We start from the raw sequence: 16,860 nt of genomic DNA on the forward strand, positions 1-16,860 counted from the left end.
TGGGATGGGGCAGCTGCTCTGGACACACACTGACAGGGTAATACCTGCACACTGAAGCCATTTCCTTCCCCAAACCTGGAAAGGGATAAAGGCCACAGTCTCTGGGAGTTTGTATTCCCACACCAGCTTTAAAAAAGGAGGTTTATTGACTTAAACTAAGAAAGAGCTCAGGGCGGGGGGGTGCAGGGGTGGGGAGAATCCATACTGTCACGCTAAGTGTGAGACTCTTCCTCGTCTTCCCGCCGGAGCTGCTCGATGAGCTGCTGCCTCTCTGCTGCCTGGCGCATCCTCATCATCACCAGGCTCTCGTAGTCCCGCTCCGACACCACGGATGCCTGGCAGGGAGCAGGAAACACACACAACCCATCAGGGACAGTGCAGACCCAGCTTCCCTCTCCCCAGACCCCCCTCACAACACGGGAGTTCTGGGCAGGAAGCAGTTTGATCCCACAGAGATCGGGTGAGGTGTGAAAGCTGCCTGGCTACAGAAAAACAAGCTGCTTCCTAAGCATGGCTGCTGGGGAAAGCAGGAGACACAGAGAGCCTGCATTCCTGAATTCCCCTCTTGCTGCCAGAGCTGCTCCCTGCTCCCCACGAGGCTGGATGAGGCATTATTTTGGATGATGAGCTCACCCTGCACCTGCAACGCTGCAGCCCAAAGTCCAGCGTACACTTCACCCGTTACAAAGGCTGACGTCATAAAAACATCCAACCTCTGTGGATCAGTCACGGAACTGATAACTCCCAACCGACTCAGGGTGGTGAGAGCACCTCACAGGTTGCCCAGAAAAGCTGTGGATCCCTGGAAGTGTCCAAGGCCAGGGCTTGAAGCAACCTGGGCCAGTGGAAGGTGTCCCTGACAACGGCAGGGGAGCGGAACTGGATGATCCATAAGGTCCCTTCCGACCCAAACCATTCCTGATTCTATGATTGTAACAGTTGGAATTGATGATATTAGAGGTCTTTTCCAACCTGAACGATTCTAAGTGGCTGCAGCAGAAAGAAAACCACCAGGTTTGTTCCCAAACCTGACGCAGGAATGGAAATAGTTTTCCAAAGCTCCCGGAGCCTTCCTGCTGCGTGTGGCAGCAACTGTCACGTGAACCCAGTTGATTGCAGACTCTGCCTAATGAACGTGGGCAGCAGATGACAGCTGCTCCAGTGCTTTGGAACTCTGCTTCCAAAGCCATTCCACACTAGTAGGTGGCCGTGCTATTTTGGATGTATGAAAGCACTGCAAGGCTTGGAAACATCCATCTCATTCCTTGACAGTTCAAGCAGAAATAAGTGTCTTGATAGAAGGTGAATGGAAAAAAAAAAAACCCCTCACGTTCATTCTTCTAGGAACTGGGTTTAGTGGTGATTTCAGAGAGTCATGGAATCACAGAATGGTTTGGCTTGGAAGGGACCTCAAAGATCATCTGGTTCCAACCACCTGCCATGGGCAGGGACACCTCCCACTAGCCCAGGTTGCTCCAAGCTCCATCCAACCCGTCCTTGGACACTTCCAGGGATGGGGCAGCCACAGCTTCTCTGGGTACTTAAGGACATCTTAGGAAGCAGCAGGGATACAAAGGCAATAGAATGGCTAAATAAGACTCTGCATGAAAATGGGGCAAGTGCAATTTGTTATCAAGTGCCAGCAAAGTGGTTCCTCCGGCTGTGAGGACAAAATAGAAGCCCCACAACAGATGAGGAACGTCGAGTGGGAAATTAGGAGTCTAATTGGTGTCTTAGGAGCCAGATGAGTGAAATGACCTTCGGGTGCTGGCAGCACCAGTGTCTCAGAAAGCACTGATGGGTATTGGCCCTCAGCAGCAGAACCAAGATCCTCCCCAGTCCTGTCCATCAACCCCAGGGATTTGCTGGGCTGGATGGAAGAGGCTGTGTGAGACTCATGCAGATGAATCACCCACACAAACCTGAATCCCCACCTCGCACACGGACTGAAATTTAAAACAGACAAGAGATTATTCCCAGCCTGGTTTGGGAGCCCTGCTGACACACGGAGCCTTCAGAGTGGCAGGAGGGAGGAGAAGAGCCTGATCCAGGTGGGCTCCAAGCTGGCAGCTCCCAGCAGTCCGGGTGCCTCCGAGGAGCTCTCCTGCTCCTCAGGCAGCGTGGGCTGAGGCTTTGCCACTCCACACACCTACTTCCTGCAATCCTGGCAATTACCAATCGTGTAAAACCCAGTTCCTGACGTGGCTGACTCAGCAAGGGCTTGGCTCAAAACAAACACATCCGAGCAGGAGCTGCAGCCCGGGAAGAGGCGACGGGCGGCACATGAAGAGACAGCGGCAGCAGCTTCGGGGATTTTTAGCATTCCGGGTCCAACCTGGCTGAATTCCCGAACTCCCGGCTCAGCTGTCCCCAGACTTGCTCCTTCATCCTGGTGAGCGTGGCAGGCACAGTTCTCCGAGTGCTCCAGCAGCTTCTCCTCTGCGCCCTCGGACTCGGGGCTGCTCCGACACGGCGTAAGTCTCCTTTGCATTCCGTTCTCCCGGCATTTGCCTTTCACGGTGTCGCCTTTTACATCCCCCTTCGCCTCTATTTCCTTGGCTCCTCCAGTGGGACTGAGTCACCGTCTCCTTCCCAACCACCCACTGGATTTTCCGGCGGTGCCCCTCCGCAGAAGGTGGCTGGTTACCATGGCACCCGGGTGCCCTTCTGTTCTAGATGCCAGATTAGATCTGTTCTCATGGTGACTGTGCCTTGCTGTTCCTCACCAGCACACGTTTAACGAGCTCAGACACCGTGTTCCTTCTCCACTCAAGGAGGAGACTCCTTAAGATCCAAGACAAGCCAACTGCTCCTTACCACAGCGTGGAGTCTGCATTTCCTGCACTACCAGCCTCTCTGTTTTCCTTCCAGCTACGGGAACGGGGCAGGAAGAGGCTGTTCCTGCTGCGTGGCTCGCTGCTGATCCCGTGGCTTAAGTCCAGCACCTGCCTGTGAGGAGTCAGCAGGTCCCTTCTCCTCACTGCCTTCCCTCAGCATGGATACCTGGCGCAGAGGGTCCATCAAGTCCACCACGTTCTTCAGACGTTTCTCCCTCAGGAGGCACAAAAAGCTGGGCAACCAAGTCATCATCCTGAACCAGAACAGCCACACTCTGGACACTGACGGCCAGAAGAGGGAAGGCTTGAGGGATCTGAAGGACAAGTCTGACTACCTGTCGTGCCAGAGCGAGCAGAACCTGGCCAAGGCACAAGCCCCTCCCAAGCCTCCCCGGCTGTACCTGGACAGTTCCAGCTGCCCCAACATCATCGACCACACCGACTCCCACTCCGACATCTCCTTTTCCGACGCCGCTCAGTACCACAAAGGCACTCAAACGCACAAGGACCAGGCTACAGACCACGGGACCTCAGAGGCAGGTTCCCAGAACGGCACCACTCTTCCCGACCTGGCTGACCCCTTCCTGTCCTTCAAAGTGGATTTGGGGCTATCGCTCCTCGAGGACGTCCTGCAGACCCTCAGGAAACAGAACCCAAGAGATTATGCCATCTGAAGGTATTTATCATTCACCACATCCCATTTACCCAATGCTGCTGCCGGTTCCTCTGATCCCAGCGGGAGGAAGGATGCTGGAGCATGCCTGTCGTGTGTGGCCTGTTTTGTTGTCCTCACCTCACCCACCACAGACCATCCCTGTCCTTGCCAAGGAATCCTCTGGAGCAGAGCTCAGGTGAGAGCACTGTTTCCACTCTTCACCCTGGCAATCTCCCACTCCGGACTGTGCGTCTCCTCCTCAGGGAAGAACGGCATCGTTTGGGAAAGACTTGTTATTTTGGGGATGTGGCTGTGACACTGCGGGGCAGGGACACACAGGGACTTGGCATGGATCCCTTGTGGGACAGCAGGCAGCCTGCAAGGAGACAGCAGCACTGCACCTCAAAGCCACAGGTGTGGCAAGGGCTGAGACACGGGAACTGGGGGTTCTTCTCCCACCGTGTCTGGATGTGAAAAATCAAAGCTGTTCCTCTTTTTTTTTTTTTTTTCTTCTTCCTTGTGGGTTTCTTTTTCCCCAGCTCCAGTGCAGTTGGCACTCCCAGCCTGGAAACAGGTAAGCACCCACTCGTGCTTGTGCTAAGAGCACCAGCAGTGGGTTTATCCTCCTGGCAGGGGAGAGGAGATGTCTCCACACACTGCTGCCTCACGCATGCACTGAGCTCCCAGCTGTACAGATGTGGAAGAATAAATGTATTTGTGACTGGAAGTGTCTGGTTGCCTCATTTAGTCGGTAAGAAGCCACAAAAAGCCAAGGCACCAGGAGCACAGGGTATCTGGAGTGGCCCAGATACATCCTCCCCGGCACTGCAGGTTTTTCTGAGGGAGGGGAAGCAGCGTGGCTCTGTTTTTCTCGGCTGGGGAAAGGAGAGAGCTGCTGGGACTTGATTTTCCCCAAAAGAGAGCTCACACAGCTCAGGGTAAGACCTAGTTCTCCACCCCTGAGCTGGAGAGCAGGAAGGGCTCTGCCAGGCTGAGAACACTTTGGGGCAGCATCAGGGCAAACTGCTAAAAGGACACTGCAGAAACTACTGCAGTAGTCACCAATTCTTACCTTTCTGATAGGCTAGATATTAGGGCTCTTTTAAAAAACAACAGTAATAAAACTTCCATGCCCCCAGATAACCAGGAGCTTTGGAAGTGGCTACAACAAAGTGCAGGGACATTCCAAAGCTGGCACAGCCGGCTCTTACCCTGTCAGATTCACCTCTCAAAGCCTGGTAATACGAAACAAACTCTCTGAAACCTCCAAGGAGCTTAGAAAAGGTGCAAGGATACCAGGCAGGAGGCTTTTCTCATGGCTGAGGAGCACTGGCAGGGAGATCCTCCTGAAGGAGCAGGGAAAACCTTCCCAAACCTGAGTGCTCCACACTGTTGTAGTGGCAAAACAAGCTCCTCGCTGCGCTGCACAGCCACTGTGTGCTCTGAACCATCACACAGACATTGCTCTAAATGGCCTGGAGTAACACTGGCCAAGCCACAGCTTTTGTAATCCAAGGGGAAGTCACCTGCTTGGCTCCAGCAGCTTTCCAGGAACTGCTGGACAACGTGCACCCGTGGCCGTAGGAGAACAAGTAGCCTGAGACTTACTGCCTCCTCCCAGCACAACAGCCAGCCTTGCTTCCACACGGGAAGCACTTCCAAACCCCCTGCTTAGGGTCTGACCGTCCTTTACCTGCAGCTTTTGGCACTCAGCTCCCAGGTGCCTGTCCCAGGCAGGGAGCACCGGGATGACTGTCCCAGAGGATGAGTGGCGAGCGCGTTGCCATGAGAACGCTGCGGGTCTTGGGCTGTTTGCTGAAGCAGAGCAGGGAAGGAGCTGCCTTTGCATGGGGTGGGAACAAAATGGGGGTGGATTCAGACAAAAACAGGGGGGAAGCAAATAGGAAGCGAGGGCAGCTTGAATTGGAATGAGATTTGTGCAGCTCGGAAGCAAGAATGTGGAGTCTGATGGCTGGGAAGCCGGGCTGGGTGTGAAAGGAAGAGGCAGGAGCAACAGGGATCTGGAAGCTCATCCTGCACAGCCCAGAGCTGGAGAGGGCAAACTAAGTCAGCTGCAAGCAAAACAGCCAAGAGGAGCTATTAGCACACTAATCATCCTGTGGAAACATCCTAGTGGATGCAGCAGGAGCAGGATTTTGAGAGGGTCTGGAGCAGGCGCGAGGAAAAGTGGGAAGCGGAGCAGTTTAGAGATGCAAGGCTGCAACATAATCCCAGAAATTGCAGTTGCTTACAGAAAAAAAAAGCAGTAGAAAGGACAGCCAAGCATCAGCAGTGCAATTCCTGGGAAGGATGCATGGCCCTGGCAGCAACTCCTCCCCATCCTGAGAAGCAGGATGGGATCGAGGAGGCTGTGCTGGGCAGAGGTGGGTCACCATGAACCCCTCCTGCTGCTTTCCTGCTCTCCCTGCTGCCCCAACCACACTAATCTTTCACCACAGGCAGACACTGCACTTCCAAAATAACAAGCTCTGGGCATGGAAACAGGCCAGGATAAACTCAGGGATCTGAACCCATACAGGCTGGAATCCACCACCAAGCTCCAACTGCAACAGCAACACCCTTTGGTACGAATGAGCCAATTCTCACTTTCTCCTAATGAGAAATTCTCAAATAAAGTGGTTTGGAATCCTTTTTTTGCCCCAATTTCCTTTCTACCACTCTGGTCCCCTCTCTGAATCTCCTGTGGCTGCAGGACTCTCCCAGATTCTACACGGATAGAACAACAACCAGGCATTCTGATGTATAAATGCCAGTACTATAAACAAAGTACTGGCAAAAAAGTCAAGAGTGAATGTACTGAACAATCTCACAGGCTTAAAATATTTAGGGAGTGAACACACAAAAGGCTGATGGAGACACACAGCTTAAGAGCACCTGGACAGCACGAGGCAGGAGCCCTCTCAGCAATGAGATTTCTGAATCTTTATACCACAGGGAAGGAGGAGAGGAGGGTAAGTGTCATGTGAAGTTTGAACCAGGTCCCTTCCCACCTTCCCAGCCAAGGAACTGGCTAAGTAAGCCAGAAGACATGCAGCTTGCACTCAGAGTAACCACACTGGTGTGGAGGACCAAATCCAGACCATGAGGTCTCTAGAAGGGTACTTAGCTTGATATTGCTTTGTCCTCCCTCCTGCCGACCCTAAAATTAGAGGTTTCCTTCCATCACTGAAATTTCCTTCTCCTGTGAACGCAGTGAGTAACCAAGACTGCCTAAAAAAACCTTCATTTCAGCAGCTCTCAGCCAGAGAATTCCCACAGTCAACACCTATTAACAAATCCCAGCAGAATGGCATTGGAGGCTTTGGGCTGAGCAAGGAACATCCTTGTTCTTCACTTGGAAGACAGTGACTGTGTGAAGATCCAGTCATCCAAACAGCTCCAGTTCTCTTTAAAAAAGCCACTGGTCCAGCACAGAAAAGCTGATGGGAAAGCCAGGCCTGGCATCAAGTGTTTCTTTGCAGCTCATATTTGCCCATAAGTACAAAGCACACTGAAATTTAGGTTGCTATAGCAACGACTTTAAATACCACAGCCCATGTCTCCTTACCTGTGAGGTCCTGGGCTGGCTGGTGCTGTCAGAGAGGACAGTGCTGGGGTGGCTCTGGGGCTGCCCCTCCAGCCAGGAAATCTTCAGAGGGTTGTTTATCAGGCCAACTTCATTCTTCACAGCCATCTCCTAGCAAGGAAAATATTCTTCCATCACCACCTGAATTCCAGGCCCCGCTCCCTCACAGGTCCCTAAGGATCACTTTCCCATCTCACCCCGGCCTCAAGGCCAAGTGGGGCACAAACAAGGAAGATCCATCCCTGGAAGTGTCCAAGGCCTGGCCTAAACCGTTCTGTGATTGCATTTGTTAAGATCTGTTGCAATCAGATCATCTTTAAGGCACTTTTATGGTCCTTATCTGCATTGAGCACAGACAGAACATACCCCTGCCAGATCTTCAGATAAACAGGTCACACACAGTTCTGGGCTGGTTTTCCTTTTGATCTTTTGGATGTGAGTGAAAGAACAGGTGACAAGGAACAGAGGCTCCTGCACAAAGTTAATGGAACTACTAAAATTAAGGGTAATTGACGATTTCTGTTCCCACAACCACGTGAATTATTAAAATTCAGTGAGCCAGGACATTTTGACTTGTTTTTCACTGCAAATGCCTGGTATCACCTCTAAAACACAAAAGCCCAACTCCAAGGTAATTCACCTTCAGTGGGAGCTGATTAAATGCTCGGTGCCTGATTTTTCAGGCACTGTCTCTTCCCTCAGACTGTTCCACGCACAACCTGTTTATGTGCCTGGTCTGCTCCGGGTCCGTGCCTCCAGCTCTGCCACTCCCTTCATCCCTCTGAGCCTTCAGACTCTCATTAGCCTTCTCCACTGCCTTAATGACCTGGGCTGTCACCCTGTGACCTGTCCCCTCCTGTGACATCCCCCCCACCACACCCAGCTGGGGCTCTGCACACTCACCGCCGCCTTCACCGCAGCAAATTCCACCACTGCACTCCCAGTCTTCCTGCTGGAGATCACCAAATTGAGCACATCTCCATACTGGTAAAAGAAAGAAGGGAAAAAAAAGTTAATTACAGACCCAGGAGAGACGTGGAGTTCATTTATTAAACGAACACAAAGAGAAAACATGTGTTTTCACAGGCATGAGGTTGAGCTGTCACCATTTCTGTCCCGCATGATGCTTCCACCGACCCCAACCTGCCATAATTTCTGTCCCTCCGGGAAACAATCCTAGAGAGGCACAGAGCAACACAGTTGGCTTCCAGCAAGCCCCAGTGCAAGAGGGATGCTCAGCTCTGAGCCAGAGCTACAGGAGGCACTTGCAGGGAGGGAAAATAAAGCTGCCACGCTGGGACTAATCAGATCAAAGGCTTGTCTGCTCCTGTCTCTGCACTTCCCACAGCAGGGCAGAGGTGTTAGCTGGGAAACAGCTCCCAGTTCACAGATCAAACTTGGTTCAAAGGTTGGAGTTGATGATCTTGGAGGTCTTTTCCAACCTAATGATTGTATGAACGTGCTGATGATTTCTGAAAATTGCACGAGAAAGCTGAACAGAGACAAAAATCAGCCACCCCAGTTTATATCTCACAAAGTGACAGGACATGGGGGAATGGCTTCACACTGACAGGGAATAGGGTTAGATTGGGAAAAAATTCTTCCCTGTGAGGGGGGTGAGGCCCTGGCACAGGTTGCCCAGAGGAGCTGTGGCTGCCCCATCCCTGGAAGTGTCCAAGGCCAGGCTGGACGGGGCTTGGAGCAACCTGGGCTGGTAGAAGGGGGGTGGGACTGGATGGGCTTTAAGGTCCCTTCCAATCCAAACCATTTCATTGTTCCATGATTTTATGATATGCAGCTTCCCAGAATTCATTATCCTTATACCAGAGAGCAGGGGAAGACCCAGCAGTAGGAAAGTGAGTGTGAGACGGGACCTTTTGCAGGATCTGCAGTAGCACATCTTTGGAGTATCCCCCTCCCGTCTCATCTTCTTTCCTGCATTTCCATCTGAGCTGGGAAATAAAGACCAGGAGTTAATTTTGTCTGTTTGAATGCACTGCTGTGCTCAACGCTGCTCCCACCCCCTGCACATTCCCCACGTTTGCTATTTACAGCCACACTCCCAGGACTGCCAAGACAGTGATCTCAGCACGGGAATGAGCACAGGGAACAAACTGTTTGGGGAACAGGGAGAAACTGTTGCTCACTGGAATATAAAAAGATCACATTGAAAGGATGCTGATGGCTCTGTCAGGGTAATTAGCAGATGTTCCCCCGCGCTTAAAGCAAAAACAACTCAATTCCAGGCTCAGAAATCTGGAGCAGACAGAGGAAAGGTGAGGGAGGAAGGGATTCTAAGGGCAAGGACAAGAGCTGTTCACTTGATGATGCACATTCCACAGGGGAATTTCACCTCCACTGTAAAAAGGGATGAGCCAGCTCAGCAGGGTTGAAGTGCCCCTTCTGTTTTCCTTCATGTTCTATAAGTTTACACCAAAATCCAGCTTTTTAAGAGTGTCTTACCTTGAGTTTAGGAGTTACTTTGCCTTCTGCTCCATTTCTTTCCTGCTTGCCTAAAGAGGGGAAAGGGAAAAACACAGACTGAAAGGACATGGGCGAGAAAATTCCTCAGCATTTAGCACAAAATCTTCCCTGAGATCATACATATGACAACAGCAAACACTTCTGGATTTCCACTAGACCATTCCAGCCCCAAAAGTCCTGTGCAACAGGAACTGCAGCACAGACTGAATATTCCATGGCAGCGTTTTTCCCTTCTAGGATGCCCAGACTTGCCACGATCAAGGCAAGAAACAGGTAAGTAAAAATACAAGCAGGAGACCTGGTAGCTTCTGAGACATTTTTCCCTGCAAAAGGAAGTTGTCCTGGCGGGAACAACTGCAGAAAAATTAAGGGTAGACAAAAAGCAGGATAGCACAGCCTAGGAATTTAATTTGGCCCTGCAATTAAATACTTTATAATGGTGCATTTATTGCAAGGGATCTCAAAGTGGCTTACACCAAGCAAATTCTCAACATCCTCCCCCAGTTTGCGAAAACTGAAAGAAAAATGAAAAAATAAATTAAAAATAAAAGGAGGGAAGAAAAATAAAAAGATGTGAAATGAAGTTAAGAAAGGTAAAAAAATACAGGAAAAGCCTGGGGACCCCAAGGAGAGTTTCTGTCTCTGGGGCTCTGGTTGTTTTGTTGCTTGAACTTGCCAGATCAGGACTTTTTCTGGCCCTGTACATGAGGCAGGTGAGGGCTCCGAGCTCCTCTGTGCTCACCTTGGCTGTGCTGCTCCCTTTCCAGCCGGATCTGTTCCCTGATGAGCCTCTGCTGCTCCTCCAGCTGCCGGGAGCCCTCCTCCCGCAGGCGGATTATCTACGGCACAGGGAACACAGCACGGGACACCTGAGGCAGTTCCAGGGCTGCTCCATGCCAGGAATCCCAAGGGGAGCTTGGGTGTCCTGGGACACCCCTCCTGGGACAGCTCCAGCACTAAAGTGGGATGTTCCCAGTGACACCACCCCTCCCAGCCAGCAGATAACCAGGCAGTTGTTGTTGTTGTTGTTGTTGTCGTCTACCGTGCAAAAGGAAAGGGGCAGGAAAAATAAACTCCCCGAATTAACATGTTTGCCAGACTGCCACAAGATCCCTTCTACCTCTTTTTCCGTGGCCAGGTTGGAACAATCTGGTCCAAAGGAAGGTGTCCCTGCCCATGGCAGGGGATTGGAACTGGATGAGCTTTAAGGTCCCTTTCAACCCAAACCACCCTGGGAGTGTGTGATTCATAGAGCCCCTTAGTCCCAGAGCCTGAAGTCCTGCAATCCAGAGATTTGCTGCACCTCATCCCATAGATTTCATCAGGAAGGGAAAGAAGACTTTCAGCAATTTTTCCTCAAAAGAAGCAGAGAAACCTAAGAATGAATCATTACTTCTTCTTCTAATGATCTCGTTATCCTGATCTCCTCCTCTTCGTTCTCCTGGGACTGGGCTTCTCGTTCTCTGGCTTCAAGATCTGCAGAGAGGGAATTAAATAAAAAATAAATTCATTAATAAAATGCAAAACATTTAACAGAAATTAAAACAACCCAAAGAGAATTTTAATTTTTCCCTGCTGGCCAGGGGAGGAGGGAAAGATTCACAAATGTGGCTACACCTACACTGATATCCTGGTGTCACTGCTACCTCTCCTCTGCCCCCACACATAAAAGGAGTCTAACAGGCATCAACCCCCTAATTTCCAGAGCAGGACCTAATCCCTTCCTTCCCAGAGCAGGGCCATCCCAGCCATGGCTGTGGGAGGAGATTCCAGGTGGCTCCTGCATTGTACTGGGCACAAAGAACCCAAAGCCATCAGACATGGATGACAGCAGGTTGATCACTGCAGAGTTCCTGTGGGAGAAGAAATGCAAACACCCAGTTCAAGGCAACGGGAAGGTTTTGTTTTATTACCAAGCTTTACTTTCTTCCTCTTCTCATCGAGCTTCTGTGTCCTTTCTGCAGCCTGTTTCTTCGCCCTCCTCACCCTGTCATATGCTGCCTGCCAAGGAACCAGCACAACAGGGTGAAACTACAGGAACAGGGAGAGAAACTGGAAAGCAGGGAACAAAATGACATCAGACATCACTCCTAGAAGTGTTGGAAGTTAACACAAATATCCCGAAAACACGAGAAGAGGCCCGAAGATCTCCAGATGGAAGGGTGAGAAAGTCCAGGAATAACTTCAACATGTACTGGAGAGAACTCTGACCCATCTTCAGAGGTGGGAAGAACATTTTGGTTCCCTGAACATCCCAAAAGCGGCTTTAGGGGCACTGGTGACAGCCCAGGTTGGCTTTGGAGCACAGTTTTACAACTAAAAAGGGTCTATTTGACATGAAATATTTATTCACAGACACGTTTGAGGTGCTATGAATGTATCAGATCGAAGAGCACCCAAAATCCTCAGCAGCAAAAACACACCAACATTAATTCAGCACTAGAGAGATCTAAGAACTGGGGTGAACTGGCAATTTCACTGGCACCTGTTTAAACCAGTTGCTAATGTGTTCCTCAGCCTGCACAGAACCTCTGTGTAGGAGGTGAGCACAGACTGCCTCTCATATTACCTGTAGAATAGTTGTACAACTGTTTTTATCAACTGGGAAAAGCTGTGATTTTCCCTTTTTTTTATTCCCTTCCTGCATGGCAAAGGTTTGCTAAACAGTTTTTCCTTTTAAATATATAGAAGACCAAAAGTTCTTGGATGCCCAAAGCTGAATTCCCCCTTGGAGGGGGGATTACAAGCTTTGCCAGTGTTTGAAAAGAGAAGTTATTTCATGGGTTTAGCTCTTATCACCTGAAATCAGCACACGTCTCTCTTCTGAGCTTATCTGCAGAGAGTTACTGGCTCATTTTTGGTCTGTTTTTATGAAAAGCTTGGAGCCTCAGCAATCACATCCAGGTATTATTCATTTGTCAGCCCCTGACTTGGAGGGAACTGCAAATGCACTGTTGCCATGGGAATTTGGTGTCCCTGAATCAGGGGTGGTTATCATTGATGTTATTAAATGGGATATGCTCCAGTCTAACATGTTATTAAAGACAGTATCTCACCCTTGGAGAGAGCATCTGATCAGAAACAGAATGTTTCTCCCAGTTTTTGTTTGGCACATAATATTTGATCTCATGGAGAAGCACAGGGAACGACAGCTGAGAGTTGTATTCACAGACTCTCCACTGGAGAACAGAGCAGGACAGACAGGGAGAGTTTCCAGCAACACCCCAAAATCCCACCCTTCCCAAGGGATGATCCTTACCCTGGCTGCTGCATCTGTGAGCACGGCCAAGGCCTGGGACAGCTGGTGGAAGATTTCCGCTGGGAACGAGAAGAAATGAGGGTAAGATGCAGGAAACCATGTGAGGCATCTGGGAAAGAACAGGAAAGACAATTCCTTATGGGAGAGACCTGCAGGAATGTCTCTCCAAGAAAGAAGAATCATCTCTCCAAAGCCAACCTCTGCCAGGGTCACCTCAACCCAAAGGGCAACATCTGTTACATCAGCCTGAGAATAAATAAGGAAACAAAACCTGGGATTGTTTCATTTTAAGAAAAATCTTGAACACATGAACCTAATTTTTCTTACTGATTGTTTTTATCACGGGTTGCAATGTCTCCTTCATGGCACATTTAGCTGGAGCTCATAGTTTTCTTCTTCCTCTCAGTGCTTTTCCTTTCACTTTCTCTTGTTTGTGTACAAATAAATCATCAAGCATTCCTGCTTATGTCGTATTGGAAATTGTTATGTTATATTACAGCCATCTAGCCTTTAGAACTCTTTCCTTTGTCCTATTAGAAGCACTGGGAAATTATATTTATTTTTGTGAAGATGAATTATCAGTAGTCTCCACGCACAAAAAAGAAACTAATTGCTAATTATGCAGTTTCCATCTACAACAACCACTCCCTCCCTCACTGCAGGCAGCTGAAATTCCCCCTTCCACACAAATCCCGCCTGGCACCATCACCAGCTTTCCAGCCCGAGATCCAAACTTTTCATCTCACATCAACATTGCTGCTCCTCCTCCTCTAAGGTGACACAGATAAGCCTGAGGCTTCCCCACATCCTTCCCATCGCTCCTGCAGGCATCAAACCTCCCAGATTTCCCCTCAGTGCTGCTATTTTTTCCCCACAGTTACTCTGGGAACCAGGGCAGCAGCAGAAGCCAGACCTTGCTCAGCCTGGGTGAGCTCAGCTCCACAGCCGGGGCCCTTTCCCCAACAAAAACGGGCCGTGCCCGCAGATAATGTGCTGTTGAAGTTTGGACTGTGAGAGATACGGGTGAAACCAGTGTCCAGCCAAAGGTCTGGGTTCAGGCACCACGTGGGAAGATTTTGAGAGGTGCAATTCCAGTGCCAGCACTGACTCAACGCTGATGCTCCCAAACCCGACGGGGATCGCTCAGCCCTAAAAACCGGAGTCGACAGCAACGACAGCAACTCTGAGCCCCGTGTGTGTGCGTGTTCCAGGTGACAGGCACCCCGGCATTCCCTCAGGGACAGTGCTGAAGGGAAGCAGAGCCGCTTCCAGGAGCCTGGAGAGGTGAAAACTCCCAGGAGGAACTGCTGCTGGCGTCTCACCTGCCCGGGGGTTGTCCGGGTTCTTGTCCGGGTGGCACGTCAGGGCCTTCTGTCGGAACGCTGTCTTCACCTGCAGGGGCCACGCTGGGAGTTACTGGGGTGGGACTGGTTTGGGTTTGTCAAAAGAAAAAAGAAAAAGCAGCTTGGAAAAAAACAAAAAAAACCTATCCTTGTATTGAAAGGGAATGGGCTTGGGACACTCGCAGGGTGGGAAGGTGTGTTTGGGGTGAGTCTGAGCTGAGGAGAGAGAAAGGGGAGGGGGAAAAAAAGGGGAAAGGGAAAAAAGGGGAGGAAGGAAAAAAAAGAGGGAGAGGGGAAAAAAGGGGGGAGGGGAAAAGAAAGGGGGGAAGGGGAAAAAAAAGGGGGGAAAGGGGAAAAAAGGGGGGGAAAGGGGAAAAAAGGGGGAGAAAGGGGAAAAAAGGGGGGGAAAGGGGAAAAAAGGGGGGGAAAGGGGAAAAAAGGGGGGGAAAGGGGAAAAAAGGGGGGGAAAGGGGAAAAAAGGGGGGGAAAGGGGAAAAAAGGGGGGGAAAGGGGAAAAAAGGGGGGGAAAGGGGAAAAAAGGGGGGGGAAAGGGGAAAAAAGGGGGGGAAAGGGGAAAAAAGGGGGGGAAAGGGGAAAAAAGGGGGGGAAAGGGGAAAAAAGGGGGGGAAAGGGGAAAAAAGGGGGGGAAAGGGGAAAAAAGGGGGGGAAAGGGGAAAAAAGGGGGGGAAAGGGGAAAAAAGGGGGGGAAAGGGGAAAAAAGGGGGGGAAAGGGGAAAAAAGGGGGGGAAAGGGGAAAAAAGGGGGGGAAAGGGGAAAAAAGGGGGGGAAAGGGGAAAAAAGGGGGGGAAAGGGGAAAAAAGGGGGGGAAAGGGGAAAAAAGGGGGGGAAAGGGGAAAAAAGGGGGGGAAAGGGGAAAAAAGGGGGGGAAGGGAAAAAAGGGGGGGAAGGGGGGAAAAAGGGGAGAAGAAATAAGGAGGGGAGAGGGAATAAGGGGGGGAGAGGGAATAAGGGGGGGAGAGGGAATAAGGGGGGGAGAGGAAGAAAAAGAGGAAAGTGGAAAAAAGGGAAAGGGGGAAAAAAGGGAGAAAGGACAAAGAAAGGAGAAAGGGGGGAAAAGGGGGGAAAGGGGAAAAATGGAGGGGAAAGGTGGAAAAAAAGGAGGGGAAAGGGGGAAAAAAGGGGGGGAGGGAATAAAGGGGTGGAGAGGAAATAAGGAGGGGAGAGGGAATAAAGGAAGGAGAGAGAATAAAGGGGAGAGAGGGGAAAAAAGAGGAAAGTGGAAAAAAGGGAAAGGGGAAAAAAGGGAGAAAGGATAAAGAAAGGAGAAAGGGGAAAAAAGGGGGAAAATGACAAAAAAGGGGAAAGGGGGAAAAAAAGGGGGGAAATGACAAAAAAGGGGAAAGAGGGGAAAAAGGGAGGAAGGGGGGAAAAAAAGGGAAGGAAAAAAAAAAAGAGGGAAGCCGTTCTGTCCCAGTGCCAAGCAATTTCCTGCTAAAACGAGTGGAGAAAGTTGTGTCTCGGCCCCACCTGGTGGACAAAGCTCCAGGGATGGGAATGTACAAGGAAAGAGCTGCAGGTGACCCAACCTCCTGCATAAGATTCCAGGTGAGGGAGAGACAACTCACTCCCAAACATCCATCGGCTGCCCAGCTCCCGCCGGGCTGCTCCGACCAGCGGGTGGAAAGGGCTTTCCTCGCCCCTTATTTCGTGCTACGAAAAAGTCTTGGGATCATTTCAAGTATTTCAGCTCAAGGACTGACGCCCCAAATTCCATTTGCCGCTTTGTAAAGCTGCACCAAGGCCATCCAGCTGGGAATTCTCTCATCCTCCCCTGCTCAGCCGGGAAATAACCTGAGCTCACCCGAAGCCTTTTCAGCTCATCCAATCCCTGGATTGTTCCCGTTGGGTGCTTCACTCAAGGGGAATTTCCAGGGAGCGGGTCGCAAACCCCCAAAAATGAACCAGAAGCCTTACGGGCACCGACAGCACCTGGACTGACCTCTAACAGCTGGATTTTCGGATAAACACCGCGACTTTCCTTCTGGAGGCGCATAAATAACAAAGCGAGGGGAACAGCGGTCGCAGACCAGCTCTGCAGCTCTCCCTCCCAGCCCTTCCCTCCTCCAAAGGCGGGACTGAGAAGGCACAAGGGCAAATTGAGGGCAATAACGCCAATATCGGTAAACCCGGGATAAAACAACGCCAACACCGGCAAATCCGGCCTTTCCGCACGATTTCACAGCCCCGGCCCCGCAGCAGCGCCCCGGGCAGCGGGAGCGCACCAAGAGCGCTCGGAGCAGCCGCTCAGCTCCGCACCGGGCAGCGCGCGGCACCGGGAACATCCCGTTCCCGAGGACGCCGGGACAGGGAGGGAAGGGGCCCGTCCCGAGCCGTCCCGCGCCCACGACCTCCTTCTCCGACGCCTTCTCGCCGACTCCCAGCAGCCCGTAGAGGTCCAGCTCCAGCAGGTCCTTATCGACCGCCATCTCGGCGTTCCCCGGTGCCGGTCCCGCTCCCGGTGCCGGTCGTTCCCTTTCCCGGTGCCGCGGCCGGGCCGCGCCGCTCGCTGGGAAACGTAGTCCCCAAGCGCTGCCGCGCCGCGCGCCGCCCCCGCAGGTGGACTACAATTACCGTGATGCATCACGCGCCCCCGCGGAAGGGCGCGTCTGACGGGCGCCGCGCGCCGCGTGGTGCGCCGGGCGTTGTAGTTCCTTTGCGGCTCCTGTGAGCGGGAA

At 51.4% G+C, this 16,860-nt stretch overlaps 2 protein-coding genes across 6 annotated transcripts; one reads left to right on the forward strand and one right to left on the reverse strand.

Moving 5' to 3' along the window:
- Positions 1–127: 127 nt before the first annotated feature.
- DNAJC17 (DnaJ heat shock protein family (Hsp40) member C17) lies at positions 128–16,676 on the reverse strand. 5 transcript variants are annotated; one of them, XM_051777052.1, is made up of 11 exons: positions 16,534–16,676; positions 14,144–14,213; positions 12,822–12,880; positions 11,476–11,563; positions 10,956–11,038; positions 10,305–10,401; positions 9,542–9,591; positions 8,953–9,030; positions 7,982–8,062; positions 7,061–7,189; positions 128–335 (listed from the first exon to the last, which is right to left on the reverse strand). In XM_051777052.1, the coding sequence occupies exons 1-11, from the start codon at positions 16,609–16,611 to the stop codon at positions 213–215; spliced, it is 936 nt and encodes a 311-aa protein (XP_051633012.1). In that variant the 5' UTR covers positions 16,612–16,676; the 3' UTR covers positions 128–212. The 5 variants fall into 5 exon arrangements, 3 of the variants coding, with proteins under 3 accessions (XP_051633012.1, XP_051633011.1, XP_051633013.1); XM_051777051.1 differs by lacking the exon at positions 16,534–16,676 and adding an exon at positions 16,125–16,504 and having other exon boundaries at positions 12,822–12,930; XM_051777053.1 differs by lacking the exon at positions 16,534–16,676 and adding an exon at positions 16,125–16,193.
- On the forward strand, positions 2,329–4,090 carry CUNH15orf62 (chromosome unknown C15orf62 homolog). The gene is made up of 2 exons (XM_051777174.1): positions 2,329–2,474; positions 2,872–4,090. Exon 2 carries the CDS (start codon positions 2,996–2,998, stop codon positions 3,509–3,511), a length of 516 nt encoding a protein of 171 aa, XP_051633134.1. The 5' UTR covers positions 2,329–2,474; positions 2,872–2,995; the 3' UTR covers positions 3,512–4,090.
- Positions 16,677–16,860: the final 184 nt, after the last annotated feature.

This window comes from Manacus candei, unplaced genomic scaffold, assembly GCF_025592945.1.
Source record: "Manacus candei isolate 608988 ecotype Guabito, Panama unplaced genomic scaffold, ASM2559294v1 h1tg000009l, whole genome shotgun sequence".
NCBI lineage: Eukaryota > Metazoa > Chordata > Aves > Passeriformes > Pipridae > Manacus > Manacus candei.